General features: G+C 41.4%; 2 protein-coding genes across 6 annotated transcripts in view; both read left to right on the top strand.

The window, feature by feature from the left end:
- The window catches only part of LOC127055870 (myb/SANT-like DNA-binding domain-containing protein 2), a 371,855-nt gene that overhangs the window by 263,960 nt on the left and 89,690 nt on the right, over positions 1-18,205 (top strand). The window lies entirely within an intron of this gene.
- Positions 1-18,205, top strand: part of RASAL2 (RAS protein activator like 2) — a 283,345-nt gene that overhangs the window by 214,655 nt on the left and 50,485 nt on the right. For all 5 annotated transcript variants that reach the window (XM_050962981.1, XM_050962978.1, XM_050962979.1 and 2 more), the window contains one exon: positions 5,551-5,657. In XM_050962981.1, coding sequence (XP_050818938.1) covers positions 5,551-5,657 — 107 coding nt within the window. The remainder of the gene's footprint in view (positions 1-5,550; positions 5,658-18,205) is intronic.

Genomic DNA, 18,205 nt, shown 5'->3' on the forward strand with positions numbered 1-18,205 from the left:
GGGATTAACTAAAAAAAATTAATTGCAATTAAAAAATCACAATCGCAGTTTTAATCACACTGTTAAACAATAGAATAGCAATTGAAATTTATTAAATATTTTCAATGTTTTCTACATTTTCATATATATTCTGTGTTGTAATTGAAACAGTGTACATTCTTCTTGATTACAAATATTTGCACTGTAAAAGATAAACAAAAGAAATAGTATTTTTCAGTTCACCTCATACAAGTACTGTAGTGCAATCCCTGTGTGTGAAAGTGTAACTTACAAATGTAGATTTTTTTTTTGTTACATAACTCAAAAACAAAACAATGTAAAATTTCAGAGCCTACAAGTCCACTCAGTCCTCCTTCTTGTTCAGCCAATCGCTAAGACAAACAAGTTTGTTTACATTTACAGGAGATAATGCTGCCCTCTTCTTATTTACAATGTCACCAGAAAGTGAAAACAGACATTTGCGTGGCACTTCTGTAGCTGGCAGTGCAAGGTATTTACGTGCCAGATATACTAAACATTTGTATGCCCCTTCGTTCTTCGGCCACCATTCCAGAGGACGTGTTTCCATGCTGATGACGCTTGTTAAAAACTAATGAATGCATTTTCTTGGTACATGCAAGTTAATAAATAAAAAGTTTATGTCTTGGAAAAAAGCAGCATTTGTGAATATCTTGAGAGCTAGCTATCTTATACCTGGATATCGAATACTTTCTTCCACATGTCAAAGTCTCCCTTGAAGATCAGAGCCAGGGCATAGTAATAAATTTCATAATGCCTCCATGCTACCAAGCCTTTGCATTTTTAAACCGCTGAAGGTTTGTGAGACTACACACAGACTGAGAATTTTTTAATTATCATAGGAATAGAGAAATTTCCAGACTGCATCAGACCCATGTAGTCCAGTATCCCATCTCTAACAGTGACCAGCGTCAGATGTTTTAGAACAGGGGTCGGAACCTTTCAGCAGTGGTGTACTAAGTCTTCATTTATTCACTCTAATTTAAGGTTTTGCATGCCGGTAATACATTTTAACGTTTTTAGGTCTCTTTCTATAAGTCTATAATATATAACTAAACTATTGGTGTATGTAAAGTAAATAAGGTTTTTTAAATGTTTAAGAAGCTTCATTTAAAATTAAATTAAAATGCAGAGCACCCCGGACTAGTGGCCAGGACCCGGGCAGTGTGAGTGCCACTGAAAATCAGCTTGCGTGCCACAGGTTGCCTATCCCTGCTTTAGAAGAATGCATAAGTACATCACACTTGTCGGATGTGAGATAATCTGTCTCCAACAATTAGGTCTCATCATGGTCTCTACTAATTAGAGATTTAAACCCTAAAGCATGTGGTTTAATATTCCTTCAATAATTTTTCATAGCAATAACAATTAGAACTCTGGATGTTCTCATTAGCCCTATAAATGTCTACTCTCCTTTTGAAACCTTTTAAATTATTGGCCTCATTTTCCTATGGCAGTGGGTTCGAGTGTCTAATTGCATAGTTTGAGGAAGAAATATTTTCTTTTATCGGCTTTGAATTTTCCACCTGCTAATTTCTAAGATAAACAATATCAATCTTTTTAATTTCTCTTCATATGATTTTCCATGTCCCTAGTCATTCTCATTACCCTTCCCTGAACCTGATTAATTATACAATGTCCTTTTTGAGAGTGACCAGTACTGCGCACAGTATTCCAGCCAAGTCAAAGATATTCATTTCATCTGCTTCATGCTGGAAAAAGGCCTTGGTAGTAGGATGCAAGGGCCCACAAAGACAAGGATTCAAATTACAAAAGGCTGGGAACAACAAGCTGCTGTACTGGAAACCCAGAAATGTGTGGATCATTGCTCCCTCGTTGGAGGGAAGTGAGGCCAGCATTTGTGGTCATGACTGGATTCAATGGAGAAGGGTGCCTGCCATCTGCCATACCAGTGCCCCCTGCTGAACACTTAATGAAGTGACAATGGTGTCTGTCTTGAAATAAACCATTCTCCTGCCATACTGGCCAAAAGAATGAGCAATTGCTTGTTACAGTGGGAAGAGGGCATTGCCGTGTGAAGGGGTGAAAAGGGAGCTATATGTGTAGATCTGGTTTCACAGGCATCTGCCATTTCTGAGTAATTGCCTCAGCTAGTTTGCAGCTGACTAATTTTATTTAACACAGATAAATGAGGTGATGAATTAAAAGCACCCCACAGAAATGTTTACAACTTTTTTTTGAAGATTGAAAGGGGGAAATCCATTTATTTTTCAGAGATTGAGAGAATAGATGAAAAGGTTTCAGCCTGTTATTTATCCACAGAGAGAGTGTGATTTGTCTGTAGTCTTGGCCCCAGAAAGTGAGCCATGCAGAGAACGATTGTAATTTAATACTGAGACCATGAAAGGTGCATTGATTTTACAGCAGGTGAAAACAATGCAATAGTAGTATGTAGCATAAGTTCGGGGAGGCAGCCATCTAATATTGGCCTAGCAGCAACAGTATAGATTTTCCACCCAGCTCAGCAGAAATGCTTCTTAAGGGCACAGTAGTTGCATCGCCTCCAGTTTGTAGTCTTGGAATTAGAAGTAACTGGGCTCACTTCACATTTTGCTAGGGACTGATCCAGCAGGTTGCTAATCTGCTCCTGCTGATATTTTTTGTTGTGTTACTAATTGATTGCAAGCATCTCCTCTGGATATTTGCTTCTCCTTTCCTCACTTCATAGACTTTTATGAATCTTCTGAGCATGGAAGAAACTCATTTCAGGCAGGAATCCCAACATCTTTTATCTACAGATAACTTGCATTGCTGCTACATGGGTATCAGGGCTGGGCATAGATTCTCCTCAGCTCTCCTTTGGTTTAATCTTATTTCTTCCTATAACTCCCTGTCCTGGGAAAGGACCACCTGTTGTCCAAATGGTAGGGAATTGAGTCTTCTGTTTTCATTCATGACTCAGCAAAATCAGCACTGTGTTTAATTACTTGGGATGCTTTGATGATGTGAAATGATTTCCTGTGTGTGCACTGGAGAAAGCCAAAGCCATTACATTAGTTGATGCTCTTTGATTTGAGGTAAAGGAGCTCATTTTGGCCCCATGTTCCAAATGCATAGATTACTTCCATTTCCTTCAATTACATTTCCACCAAAAATTTGATTATTGAAATATATTTGATATGGCTACCTCTCTGAGTACTTATGCCAGGAGGAGTTCTATGCTGCGTGCTGCAGGTTGTATCTACCTAAGGTATGGCTACACTCAAAATAGAAACCTGCAGCTGGCCTGTGCCAGCTGACTTGGGCTCAAGCTAAGGAGCTGTTTAATTGTGGTGTAGACGTTCAGGCCTGGGCTGGAGCCCAGGCTCTAGGACCCTAGGAAGGGGAGAGTCCCAGAGCTCAGGATGCAGCCTGTGCCCTAAAGTCTACACTGCAATTAAACAGCCTCTTAGCTCGAACTCCGTGAGCCCAAGTCAGCTGCCACAGGCCAGCCATAGGTGTCTAATTGCATTGTAGACATATCATAAGCTTTTGGCTTTTTTCCTTCCCCTCTTTTTTGGCAGGGTGGGGTAGGGGGAGATGGTGAAGATAGTAGAAATCTTTGCTTCTCTTTTCCTCACTTAATAGACTTAATAGAAGAAAGTAGAAACTAGCAAAGTATTCTGAGAGTGGGATTGACCATTGTTCAATCCTTGGTCTAGCACTGGCCCCTCTCGAGGCATTCTGTTGTCTAAAGGTGTCCTGTCAAGCAGCGATCATCAAGTTCCAAAACCAGGAAACGGCTGGTGCCCCATAGGTTATGAAGGAAATTGGTCAGTGCTAATCATCAGCCTGTGGAGAAATCTCACTGAAAGCTAAGGGTCTTTCTGTTGCAAGCTTAGACAGATTAATTTATTCTGTGCGAGTGGAGCTGTTTGCATCAGCTTCATGATTTTGTACTAAATGCTGTGCCCTGCCCATTTACCAATGTTAGCTGGTGATCACTGTTCAACTTTCTATGTAGCTAATTTTGGAAGCTGTTCTCCATGTTAGCAGTTCTTTAATCCTTGATGCTTACAGGCAAGCTGAGAGACTTATTTTTTTTTTTTTAAAGAAAAAGCCTACAGTAGAGGGATTACTACTTTTGCAGCAAGATCCTATTTTCTTAACCTTTCAGTCGGTATGATGTTAAATTTTGGTTTTCTCCTTCAAGACTTCTTGGGCAAGGTCTACTATAATATGGATAAAATAATCCGATTGGCAAAGGCATCACAGGTAATGTTCTGCTTGGAGAAGGCTTATGTGTGTGTGTTGGGGGGGGTCTTGATGATTTTTGTTGAAGAAATCCTTGTTCTCTTGGCAGCAGCTGGCTGCAAATTTCAGTAAACCTTTGTTGTTGCTGTGACTCAGGATATATAGTGAAATTTTCTGTAGCTGAGAGGAGCCGGCAGTTGGGCGTCTGTTAATAGCCTGAAAGTAACTAATGAGGATGTGCAGTCGGAACGATTGATTGAATAGCTGCAGTCCTGTGTGAGTCCTTTCTCGCTCTCTCTGCAAGCTGTAAAGAGGGAGGGGGAAGAGAGAGAAAACCAGCTTTCTCTTAAGTGGAAGTAGAACGGATCCCAAGGGCCAGGAGGCCAGAAATGGAAGTTTAAGCTGCATCTATCTTTTGAAAGGAAAACGGCAGAAGTCAAAATGTCAGTCTCCGAAGTCACAGTTTACTGCTTTTCTTTAAGATCCAGAAGATAACAATGGACTTTTTCTAAGGATGTGGTTTTTCATATCCTATTGAGAATGTCTTATTTATGAAGCTGGATTCCTGTAAGTCTAGTATTTGAACTGGAGATGGGCAGCAGTTGTGATAAAGGTATTAATATGTGTGTCTGTGTGTGTGATTTTATAATGTGCATGCTGTATAAATCTATAAAATCAGATACGAGCACGTCTTCTGTAAAGATTTGAGCTTGCAAGATCTGCCTGCGTGGTTTTAGGAAGCCAAAGTCATATCTTACTAAGGTCATATTGCCAGAACAAGGAGAAACTGACCTATTTTTGTATGTGCTGAGGTATATATGTTGTTTTATCCAGGTAACTATGAATCTTCTGATGGTCTCAAAGTTTGAGCTAGCAGTATGGTCACATTATCTGCATGAGACTGAACTTTGACCTTTGTCAAATTATGTTCAACATCGGATAAAATCATGATCTCCCTCTGTCACAGATTTTATTTGGCAATGTTAACTACTACATTGCTGATTGTAAAAAGAATAGTTGAAAGTTCTGTGAGTTGTAAGTAGCAGGTGTACAAGGTAGCAATACATACAGGTATTGAGCTTCACTAGTGTGTTTAATCATAACTGCCTGTTGCCTATAAGATCAAATCAGATTCCTTATTTTGACCTTGTTGCCAGTTGCAATATCTCTGTAACTTATCTTGGTAGCAAATAAGCCATATATAAATATGTAAGTATAATTTGGCTGTTAGCTAATGCATCTGAGAGTTTGTGATGGCTTCTGTCCAGAGCAGGATAAAACCTGATTTATTTTTTTTTCAATTCTCCTCACCCACCTTCTTTTCTGTTTCTTCTCCAGAGGTCCCAGCAGAGAGGTCTCCTCGCAGAAGGAGCATCTCTGGAACCAGCACATCCGAGAAAACCAACTCCATGGATGCTTCAAACACCTCTCCTTTCAAAGTCCCAGTAAGTGCCTCTTTCCTCTGAAGGAGAGATGTCTTCCCATTGAATTGGGGGTGGAGTTTAGGCTATCCTAATAAATCTAGTACTCAGTCTTTTGATTCAGGGTGACAATTTAATAGTGCAGGTGAACGAAAGGCATGCATATCAACTGCCATAAATGATCAGGTGACATATTTTCTAGGAAACCCATCATTTACCTTTCCACAAGATTTGATCTAAAATCAGTACTCATGTAGACTTTAAAACCCAACCATGGCATGGTCCTAGATACCCGTGAGATCACTTTGTAAGCTTCACACTGGACATTTCTTTTCTTCTCCAAAAAAGAACTTTAGGTTGGTGATGGTATGTGTGTTTTCCCCACATCAGTGGAATGAATTAAGGGTCTGAGAAAGCTAACAGTTTATTTCAAAGCTACTGAAATTGATCTCTGTGCATGTGCATTAACTGGCCTGAATTCTTCTGGTTGTTAGTTTCAATTTACCTTTTCAAGTAAGGAGTGTGGATTTTCTTACCAACACTGGTTGGTGTACTAAAGTTGGTGTACTAAAACCTATAGCACTATAGCACTGGTCAAGTTAATGGTAGCTCCATCTTGGACAGTTTTCCTATCCTCTTTCAGATTAAACTATCAGTGGTAAATACAGGGAGATCACTGTCTTGGAATAGTTTATCTGTGCTCGACTCCTGCGTTTTTCTCAAAGCCTCATAATGAGACCAAAAGTTGAACTTCTGATATCTGTTGAGGGACCACCAAAATGCGCTTGTTTTGTTTTAAAGACCATCTGAAGTTAATATTCATATTGAGACTATTTTGATAGTCTTAATGTGCAGTGTTCTATATGGCACTCGAAAATAGGTTTTTAGTCTAATTACAGAATGTACTGTATAGATTTGATCATAAGCCAGTTCATTTATAAGCCGAACACCCCCGCCCCCCCCAAGATGGATAAGTAAAAATAGAAAATTTTTATAACCCATTTGTAAGCCGACCCTATAATTCAGGGGTCAGCAAACTTTGGCTCCCGGGCCATCAGGATAAGCCGCGGATGGGACAAGATGGTTTGTTTACCTTGAGCATCCGCAGGCACGGAGGTAAACCTAAGTAAACAAAAGGTCCCAGCGCACCAGCTGCTTACCCTGATGGGCGGGGACAGCAACTGGTGGGGAAATTTTTTGGTGGGGAGAAGCTGGGAGTCAGGGGAGTAACTTCTGTGACCACCCCCACATGACCCTATCCCTAGCCTGGGACCTCCACACTCTCCCCATCCCATCCCATCCCATCCCTTCCCACCTTATCTGGGGATGGCCAGGGAGGATGTCTCTGACCTGGCTGGAGCTGCTATGGCAGGCTGGGCAGCATGGCTGCAGCCTGCTCCGGCGGGCCAGACCGGGCAGCACAGCCGCAGCATATTGCAGCGAGCTGAGCTGGGCGGCACGGCTGCAGCGTGCTCCAGCGGGCCAGGTGGCGCAGCCACAGCCTGCTTTTAGGGGCAGGGCCAAGTGTCACGGCTGCAGCCTGCCGGCCCGGAGCTGCAGCTGCTTCGGAGGCTGGCGGGGAGAGCAGTGTGACCAGAAGTCGAGAGACTCTGGCCCAGCCTCTTCCCTTCTGGCTCTGCTGGCTGTGCTGCGTCTCCTTGCTCCCTCTGTTGTGGGGATGGACTGTGTCCCACCTCTAGTCTCTATACCCGTTCATAAGCTGACCCCCTTCTCTGGTGCTTCCCTTTTTTACTAAAAAAAAAATCGGCTTATGAACGAGTATATACGGTACTTGTTACAACTTTATAAAATCTCAAAACTTGTCTATGTGCAATGAACCCTTATAGTATAACCGTGGGCAGCACAGTACATGTGGGTACCGTGAGGATTTTTGGGAGCTTTTGTAAGTGACTCTTACCCAACCCATCTGTATCGATAAGAAATTCCATTAGTCTTGAATGTATTGTGGTGGTCTGTGTCTACAGCTTATCTATAAATCGCAAACAAGATTTGAAGAAGCCATGTACCAAATCACTTAATGTCAGCCTGGGTTTTTTGTTTTTTATTTCCGTACCTTTCACTCTTTATGATCCTTCTCAACTGTCTTTTCTTCAGCTGCTTTGTATTGTCTGTGAAATTAGGTCATTAACACTTCAAAAATGTTTCTTTTCACTTATGTTTTCTTCTTCAGCACTCGCCCTTCCTTCCCATGTCTCACCTTTTCCAAGTTATTTTTTCTTCTAATGCTGCTTTGGGTACTGTCTTAGTTTTCTCTTTCCTCCTCGCAATTTTGATGGAGCTTTAAGAACTCTAAGGCCATGTCTACATCTAAAATTTTGCAGCGCTGGTTGTTACAGCTGTATTAGTACAGCTGTATAGGGCCAGCGCTGCAGAGTGGCCACACTTACAGCAACCAGCGCTGCAAGTGGTGTTAGATGTGGCCACACTGCAGCGCTGTTGGGCGGCTTCAAGGGAGATTCGGGGAACGCGAGAGCAAACCGCGGTGAAGCTGGTCTCCTTTCCCGGTTTGCTCTCTCGTTCTCCGAACCCCGAGCAAGCAGGTCTCCTTCCCTGCGGTTTGCAGGGTGGTTCGGGGAACGCGAGAGCAAACCGCGGCGAAGCTGGTCTCCTTTCCCGGTTTGCTCTCGCGTTCCCGAACCACCCTGCAAACCGCAGGGAAGGAGACCTGCTTGCTCGGGGTTCGGGGAACGCGAGAGCAAACCGAGAAAGGAGACCAGCTTCGCCGCGGTTTGCTCTCGCGTTCCCGGAACCACCCAGCAAACCGCGGGGAAGGAGACCTGCTTGCTCGGGGGTTCGGGGAACGAGAGAGCAAACCGGGAAAGGAGACCAGCTTCGCCGCGGTTTGCTCTCGCGTTCCCCGAACCCCCGAGCAAGCAGGTCTTCTTCCCTGCGGTTTGCAGGGTGGTTCGGGGAACGCGAGAGCAAACCGCGGCGAAGCTGGTCTCCTTTCCCGGTTTGCTCTCGCGTTCCCGGAACCACCCAGCAAACCTCAGGGAAGGAGACCTGCTTGCTCGGGGTTCGGGGAACGCGAGAGCAAACCGGGGAAGGAGACCAGCTTGATTACCAGAGGCTTCCTCAGGTATGCTGGGATACCTGCTTATTCCACGGAGGTCAAGAAAAGCGCTGGTAAGTGTCTATATTTGATTACCAGCGCTGGATCACCAGCGCTGGATCCTCTACACCCGAGACAAAACGGGAGTACGGCCAGCGCTGCAAACAGGGAGTTGCAGCGCTGGTGGTGCCCTGCAGATGTGTACACCTCCTAAGTTGCAGCGCTGTAACTCCCTCACCAGCGCTGCAACTTTCTGATGTAGACAAGCCCTAAGGCAAAGAGGTTCAGGAAGCTGTCCACACCCTATCCTTTTGATCATAAACAGCAAAAAGTAGCTATTGTTGCCTCTTGTGCAGCTGGTATTGTGCTCCCCTGTTGTCCTGACCACCTGTGTAATGGTGGGCCTGCCGTACCCTCCTGATTTGTACATAAAAGACAAGACTATTGGCTTTTGTAGGGTTTTCTCTGCATATGCTATCTTGTATGCTATGGTTGTTACCTGGCCACAGTAAAGATGAGATGAGATCTGCCTGTGTTTCACACCAACTGCTGGATGTTGCAGTCCTCTAATCTCATTAGGTTAGTGGCTTGCTGGTAAAAATCAGAGCATTTATGAGTAGAGCTGGGCCTGAACCAGAACTACTGAATTCAATCATCCTTCTAACTTTGTGGATCAGGTCTAGCTCTACTTATGAATAGAAAACCCTTCCTGTATATTCTCTTGATTCATATATTGTTTTTTCTGGCTCCAGGAGGGATCAATCTAAGGAGCGGGGTAAATGGCACAAGTATAGGGAAGCCCAATATCAGTGGTCTGGGAATGGAAGGTGTGGCTCTAATAGCATTAAACGTTATATGTGGGGTTTTCTTCCCCCACATTTTTAGACAGGAAGAACACAGAAATAGGAAAGCACATGTTTTTTTTTCTTCGGTCATTGATACCTGCACTGCACATTTGAGGGGGAAAACCAGCAACCTGTGCATTATGCTGTTTCAATGATTCTTTGCTCCTGGCTTGGGGGTGGAGGGGAGAGGCAGAGCTGGCAGGGTTATGCCAAGATTTTGAAAAGAAGTTGTATTTACAGCTTTCTAAGCTTCTGTTCTCTCAGGTAAGCATTTAAAACTCTTACTCTTGATAGAATGTACTGGAAATCAATGTTCTGTGCAGCTTTTCCTCTAAACTCCAAACAGAGGTATTCACACAGAAAAAGGCATGGACTTTCTGACTGTTAATGGGCCTTTGTCCAGTGCTTGGAGTTTTGATTTACAAATGCATAATGTGGTGTAAGTGAACATTCTTTCCAAGAAAAGTTCTTTTAAATAATCTCTTCTGTGGTAGTCATTGGGAATGGTTTTATTTAAAGTGTTGGCATGTAAACTTCAGAAAATTCAGTTTCTCTGCCTCCTACATATATATTTAAAAGCATATTCTTCTATTTAAACTTACTATTCTATAATCTCAGTGATTATGCATACACATTCTTTGGTTTACCATGTCACAGTCAGCCTATGCTGAGCAATATATGGAATGTGGTAGTCTTGTTTATCTCCCACAAAAGGGAGTGAAGTAGGATTCTGCTGATATTGGCAGTGCACTGCAGAAGGGATAAGGAAAGGCTTGTGTGTAGAGATAAGAACTGTTAGTGCTTGGCCTTTTCTTCATTCCCCAGCCCCCTAGCTACATCAGTGTTAGGTTACTTCAGTTTCCCCGTAGATTCAGTAGTGTTACTTCTCACTCCACAATTGCCAAATATATTTTTTGTGGGGAAGGATAGGCACAAAACATTGGAAAAAAACCCACAACTTAAAAAAAAATTACTGAACATTAGTGCTGAGAAGTTAGAAAGGCTGATGGAACTCATCCACCACTGGGCCTGGTGGTAGATGAGTAGGCGAAATACCGGCTTTCCCCTCCTACACACGCACTGTGCTTTGTCAGTAAACTCAGTCTTACAGTATCACATCTCCTGCTATTTCATTATTGAGCCATTGTACAACTCTGACAGAACACCGCAGTCCCCTCCTTGCTATTCCATTTGAGTTGGGGATTAGGCTAAAACATGAGAATTCCAAAATACGGAACCTCCAGAAGTGACAGGACAAAAGCATTAGTAACCTATTGTAAAAAAAAAAAAAACAAAAACAAAAAAAAACAGGTCCTTAACCACCACCACGTCACCTTTTTTGGCTAGTTTTGTTGATTTATTAAAATCAATACTGATATTACGTGACTTAATGACATACGTGGGCACTTTAAAAAAAAATAAAGGAAAGAAACAGACTTGATGAAACACATACAAATGAACTAAAAAGGTCAGAGTGTAGGCTCTGAAGTAAATGAAATGATTTGTATGGGAACCCTGTGCAAATAGTGACAGGCTGATTCTTAGGGACTGTCCTCTTTGGTTGGCCTCTGGTTCGGAATATAACTGGATATACAGGAATAGTGTCTGCCTCTTTTGCTTTTTAAGAGTCCTGCTAAATAGAACAAAAGACAATGCAGCCAGCCTAACTGAAGGTCAAAGCGTGATGAGATCTCACTGCTGCCCAGACTCATATCTTATGCAGTCAACGAGACCAATGGTTGTCTCAGGAGCACTGCTCCCTTACAATCAGGTTGCGAAGCTAGAACAAGTCTCTCTGATCTTTTTTGGCCATGTGACTGTAAGTACACGTTTTTAATTCTGCAGTAGTGCCAATGCAGGAATTTCAGTTGTTGAGCTACCATTAGTGTATCAAGGCAGCACAAGATTTCTGTGCCCCAATATTCTTAATGAAAAATCATCTGGCTGTGCTTGAACTTTTTCATCCCTATTTTAATATTATCTTGCTTTTTGTTCTGCCCTCACACCATAACACCTATTCTTTACATTTACCCTTTTTGTTTATTTTATTCCATATAAGATTTGAGGCTTTGGGCCCTCACCCATTTTCCCAAGGATTTTGTATGGTGGGAAGGACTTGAGTTATTAGTTACTTCCAAGGGGCTCATAGAGCTTTCACCTTTCCCTTTATTCTGGTTTGCTCTTATTTATAGACTCACAGGAATTAGAGATATGTATCCCTATGCAATACAGAATTGTTCTTTACAGTAAATTCTCCAGTGCTTGGTGAAGAGATAGTAATTCTGGTACCGTGGCAGAGTCTAATGGACTTCAACATGAAATTTTTCATTTTATTTAGCCCAAATTTTTCTTTGTTTCATTTCATCCCATTACTATTAATTTATATCCCTTTAGGCCACATAGTAACATTCCACTCCTGCTTTGGTTTCACATTGTCCAAACAAGTACTGATATTGTATCCCCTACCTTTAAAGCATGGTTTAGCCAAGCTATGCAATATCACCTTATTTTTAATGTGTCCTCCGTAAATCAGGCTTTCCCAGCCCCTTTATCATTTTTCTTGCTCCTCGCTGAATTCTCTCCAACTCACTGGCATATTTCTCCTATCACCTTGCCCAGGTGTTCTCTATTTTTAACCCCTGCAGATCCCTTAGTGTTATTTCTCTGTCCTTACTGGCACTCACTGTACCTCCTAATTTCATATAATCTCTGAATCTCATTAATGTGCTGTTTAACTTCCAGGTCATTAATAAAGATGTTAAACAAAACCAGTTCTGCCACCAATCCTTGCAGCACCCCATTGGTTAACTTCTCACAACTTGTTAATTGTCATTTATCGTAATTACCCTTTTTAGATAGTCTTTCAGCCAGTGTGCAAGCTGTGACAGTAAATTTAGAAAAGCCTATTTGAATTAATTTTTCAAATAAGCCTATATGCTACATTGTGAAGCACTTTACAGTAGTATAGGTGCACATTATGGCAAGCTGTGTGCAAGTGTGATGGAGGAATAGAGGGGCAAGAAACTTGTTTCTTCCTCCCCAGCACACAGAATAAACAAGATCTGGCTGGTTGCACTCCTTCTGCACAGTTTTGGGGCTTGGGTGTGCGTCACAGCCCAAAGAGTGTCTGTCTATGCAGAGGTGCTTCCCTAGTCTTGAGCCATAATTTTGGCTCTAAAGGCTTTACATCTACTGCCGTCCCTTCATTGCAAATTTTGCTGCTTGATTAAACAATAATAAAAGAGTTGTATGTGATTTGTTCATCATAAAGCCCTGATGTTTATCACCTATGTTTTTGTCGTTGTCCAGATGACTAGACCTCTTTCTGCTAATATTTATTCCTTGATTTGGGATTAAAGTTAGAATCACTGGATGTTAGTTGCTAGGATTGCTCTTTCCTGGTTTTAGGACACTCTTCAGCAAGGTGCTTAAGCATGTAGACCATCCTACTGAAGTTAGTAAGACTGCTCTTGGGTTTAGTTACACATGTGCTGAAGGAACTGGGGCCTGAAAGTGCAGTACTGCTCCTCTCCTAACTCCCCAGGCATTGGATGCCTACTTGTTTCTCGGTGAATTTTCCAAAATAATTCACAGTGGTTTGTTAACTTAATTCATTTAGGACCCTGGAATACGTATCACGTACCCCTCCTGTTGTGTTTTCCTGTACTAGTTTGTATTAATTTTTTTCAAAGTCCTTGTTGTTGCCTTGTTAAAAACTAGTTTTTAATTTTTTTCCCCATAGCTACTTGTTTTCATGTTTATTGGTGGACCTAGCTTCTTGCCAGGACTTCTTTCCCTTGGTATATTTATAAAAGCCCTGCCAACTCTTCACCTTTTTGGATAGCACTAACTCGTTCTGCTTCTTTGCTTCCCTGATCTTCCGTCACAAACCTGAAGTGTGACTCTAGCCTTGTTTGGTACCTTCACATTCTCTGTTTCCAGTGAAGACTTTTCACTCTCTCTTTGAGCCTATAATGCTGAAGTTACAGAGGCTGCCCACTTGTTCCTTGTATTTTAATTTTGCAGGATAATTGAACTGCTGAATCTTGATTATGGTAGCTTAGCATTCTCTAGTCTTTCTCTACACTTACATTTTGATATACCCTTCCTCTGCACCATGCTCAGTGTTCCTTTCATTTCCACAAAATTGCTTCTATGAAATGTGATGCTCTTACGCATGTACTGCTGTGTTCTCTGGACTCATTCCTTTCTACACTTAATTAATTACACTTTGCTCCTAGAAATATCGGAATTGATAAACCAAAACAGATGATTTCTCCATCTTATTCTCAGTCTTTCCTTTGATAATGGCCAATACCAAATAATTCAGAGGAAGGTTTAAAATAAAACACCTGGTCAAGTGTGCAGCGCTGTGCCACGGGAGAAATATTCCTTCCTGAACCTAGCTGGCAGTCAGCTTGCACCCTGAAGCATGAGGATTGCTCAGTCTCTTATTTTTAAACCTGTCTAATGCAACTGCAAATGTTATTCCTACTTACATAATCCTTTTTTAATCTTGCTGAAACATTTGTCTCTCTAATATCTTGTGTCAATGAATTCTCAGGCTGATTATAGAGAGCATGAAAAAAATCTCCTGTTACACATTTTTAAATGTGATGCCTCTCAGATTTCAGTTTTACCCTTTTTTTGGTGTGTGTTTTGCAGCAGAATGAATACGGGAGCCCAATTAGCTTTTATTAACATTGTTGTATACCTCTGATCCCATTTTATTTTTATTTCTAAACCAAATAATCTTAGTCTTTAAAATCTATCTATATATGTGAATCCCTTTACTCTCTGCCTCTAATCAATTTTGTTTTTCTTATCTCCACTCTTCTTTATTTTATTTATTTTTTGGCGTTGTCCATTAGTGAGATGAGATAACCACACTAGAATGCTATATTTAGAGTGAGAAAGTCCAGTGCATTTATATAATACCATTTTATGTTTTCTTATTACATTTTATCCTTTCTCAATACATAGAAACTCTTTTTTGTTTTATTTTGAATGCTGTATGTTAAGAAGGCATCTTCGCTGAGGTGTCCACGGTGATTTGTACTACCAGATCTTTTTTTATGAGTTTATAGCTTATTCATAATCTGTTGTACTTTGGGGAGGGGGTTGCCCAATACGCTACCATTCATGGTGAGATTTATCTGTCTTTCTGTTGCCTGATCAATTAGTTTTTATTAGGACCTTCTAGAGTCCCTCATAGTTCTCCAATATTTTAGTAACCTGAATAATTCGTCTGACAGCAAACTTCTCCATCTTTCTGTTTTGTTACATTTATTAATGTTGTATGAACAAGGGTGAGCCTCACTGTTCCCAGTACTCATTCGTGGAGTACTCCCACTATTAACTTCCTTCCGCGCTGAGATTGGGCAGATTTCCCAGACCTTTTGCTTTCTGTCTTTTGCACTGGATTTTTAACATACGACACAACTTTTCATCTTGGTTTCTAAGCTTTCTCAATAGCTTCTTGTGAGGAACTTCAGAAAAAACGTTCTACTCTTCAGCACATTCAGTAACAGCTTCAAAGCATTTCTAGTGGGCCAGCAATAGCTGCAACTATTGCTATCTCCAGTGAGATGATGGCCATCTCCATAATTCATCCAATCTGTAATCCCTTTAACCTGAGATGGGAAGAGTCCAGGAGTCACTCCTAAAGTCCAGTTTCCCATATGCTGCTGTTGCGATTGTTCTGGCTAATAATAATGTATTACTACTGCTACTAATACAATACTATAAATTAACATGGCACTTTTCCAACACATCAAAGACAATGTCTCCATCTCTAAGACATTATAATGTAGTTTAAATTTTACATGCAAAAACGTTGCATAGGTGCTGAGACTTGCAGTCACCCATTCCACCTTGACTTTACTGCTCCTAGATCTCTGCTGATAATGTGTTTTACTGGATAACTCACATCATCATTATTATTATTATTAGCTTGTTGGTTGCTGAGGAAGTTGCTAAGAGAAGCATTATTTGTTATGCACAGACTCTTCTCCCCAAAGTGAAGGATTCTTACGTCTGTAGTATGCAGTAGTTAAGTATTTTTATTCATACCGTGTTGTCTGTGAAGCTGGTTGTTTGGGCATTTATATCCTCCTCCCCTGGTGATTGTCCCCTGTTGTACTGAGATACAGGAGAGTGTCCTGTTTTGCAGTACTGATGCTGCTATAAGTAAAGCATAGTTGCATTTTACAACTACCACCCCATCACACTTAAGATCTGCTGTCAGGGATTATAGTCCCCTTCCTTCTCTTTGCTACTGACAACTGCATTTGTAAAGTCCCACTTGATTCACCTCTTTTGAGCCCTGGTCTACACCTAAAAATTAGATCAACCTAGCAACATCACTCAGGGCTGTGAAAAATGTTGTGCCCTACATGACATATTTAGTTGACCTAACCCCCACTGTAGAGACAGGTAGGTTGATAAAATAATTTTTCCATGAATCTGGCTACTGCCTCTCAAAAAGGTGGGTTATCTGCATAGGTGGAAACCTCTTTTCTGTCGATTTAGGAAGTGTCTACGCTACAGTGGCCCAGCTGCAGCCCTGTAGCTGTGCTCCTGTAGTGACTGTAGTGTAGACATACCCTTGGTTGGCAACATCATCTGGACAGAAACTGAGACTCTTAATCTGCTGCTGAGTTTTCAAGTGACATGAAGATAAGTCGTCACATGTGAGATTCTGCTGGTGTGGTTTTGAGGGGTAAAGTTGGTTTGTATTGAATTTGCTATTTGTCTCATTAGGAGTGGACTGTTAAAGCAATGTCTGGAGATCCTGATTAGGGCAGAACATTTGTACAGTTATTCTCTTAGGCCTGGTCTACATGGGTGGGAGGGCTGATCTAAGATACTCAACTTCAGCTATGAAAATAGCGTAGCTGAAGTCGATGTATCTTAGATTGACTTAGAATCACTTACTTCATGTCCTCGCGGCTGCCACTTCCCCATCGACTTTGCTTCCGCCTCTCGCTCAGGTGGAGTTCAGCAGTTGATGGGAGAGTGATCGGGGATCGATTTATTGTGTCTGCGCTACGTGCAATAAATTGCTCCCTGATAGATCGATCTCTACCCGCCAATCTGGAGGGTAGTGTGGATGTACCCTTAGTGTTTAACTACTTAAATGTCCGCATTCATATAGTGCTGTTCATCTTCAGAGTGCTTTGCATCTAGTTAATCCTCCTAAACACCCTGGTGTGTTGTTAATAAAGCATTTGTATACCTGTTTTTTTATAGTTGAAGTAACAGGCATTTTTTTTTAAACCACCAATGGAAATGTTTCTATGAAATGTAAACTGTTTTTAAAAAGAAACATTCCTCTGTACTATTTGAAACCCAGACATTTCATCATGTTAGGAAATGAGAATCAAAAAATGTCTATTTTCAACTGTCTGTGCTCAGGTAAATGCTGTAAATATAAGTAGCATAAATAGCAACAAAAAAAAGCATGTGGGTGGGGAGACATACCTGCTAAGGTATTACTAATAGCATTGACAAGGAATTTTTTTCCTAAAAATTACTTTAACCGGACAATATCTCTTTAAATAGTAGTGTTGAACTCAGGGAAAGAAAAATTTGTTCAGGCAGAATGAGTGTTTAAAAAGATTTCTTCTTTTTCTTAGTTGGGTAGTGTTTGCTGCAAATAAATGCTGGATGCCACCTCCCCTTGATATTTGCATTCCACATTTCGAGAGATTTCTTTTAGCAAAGAAATATAAAGTCAAAAAGCTCATCTTGTTTTTTCTAGCATGTGTGAATTTTCCTGCTGCTCCCAATTTATTCATCTCCAATCATCAGCCCAATGTGATCCTGTAGCAAGTACAGAGAGCAACTAAGAGGCAAACAATGTAATGTGTTTTCAGAAACAAAAAAAAATAATTCCAGTAAGCTTGCATTTTATTTTATTTTATTTTGTCAGATTGTTAGCACTACACATCTGTCTCTCCAGAAAGCTGTCATTTATAACCAATATTTGGATAGCTATATTTGACCAGTTAACCTATTATACCTTTTGCTCAGAAAAAAAAAGTCCGTTGTCCCTTTAAATGTATGATGTGACGCTGAAATGATTAGAAACGCTAAAAGAGTTAAGTCGGGGTCCATCTCTGCTGGGAATAGAGTCAATTCACTTTTAAAATATTTGGGGGCCCCATTCTGACTCTTGTCAGGTCAGGAGGCCTGTCTAGTTGTTTCTTGGAAGGCAGGGGCAGTGTGCAGGGCATGGCACAGCGCAGCAGAAGTGTTCAGCTTCTCAGTGTCTGCACTTTGAGCATGCCGTGGAATGCGGCCAGGGTCCACCAGGGCCAAGTCCCAGTAGCTGGGTCTTGTTACCTCTTGTGATGGGAAGTCAGACTAAATGAAAGTGCCTTCATTCTTCTGGATCAATTCCAACATTTTTAAAGGCACTTTTTCAAGATCTGGCTCAAAAGGTCCAGGAACCTGGTTAGAGTTTCAGTGATGTGCATAGCCACAAACACTCATTCCCTTTTTCAGATGTCTTTTCTCCTTAATGGACTACATGTATCCTATACTTTGATATTTTCTGGCTTGAGGGCATTGTGGGAGGAGTGGCTGCATTCCCTTATCAGCCTCTTCGAGTTTCTGGGAAGGGGAAAAGCTTTCTTCTCTCCCAAGGTTTG

This window comes from Gopherus flavomarginatus, chromosome 7 (assembly GCF_025201925.1).
Source record: "Gopherus flavomarginatus isolate rGopFla2 chromosome 7, rGopFla2.mat.asm, whole genome shotgun sequence".
Classification (NCBI taxonomy): domain Eukaryota; kingdom Metazoa; phylum Chordata; order Testudines; family Testudinidae; genus Gopherus; species Gopherus flavomarginatus.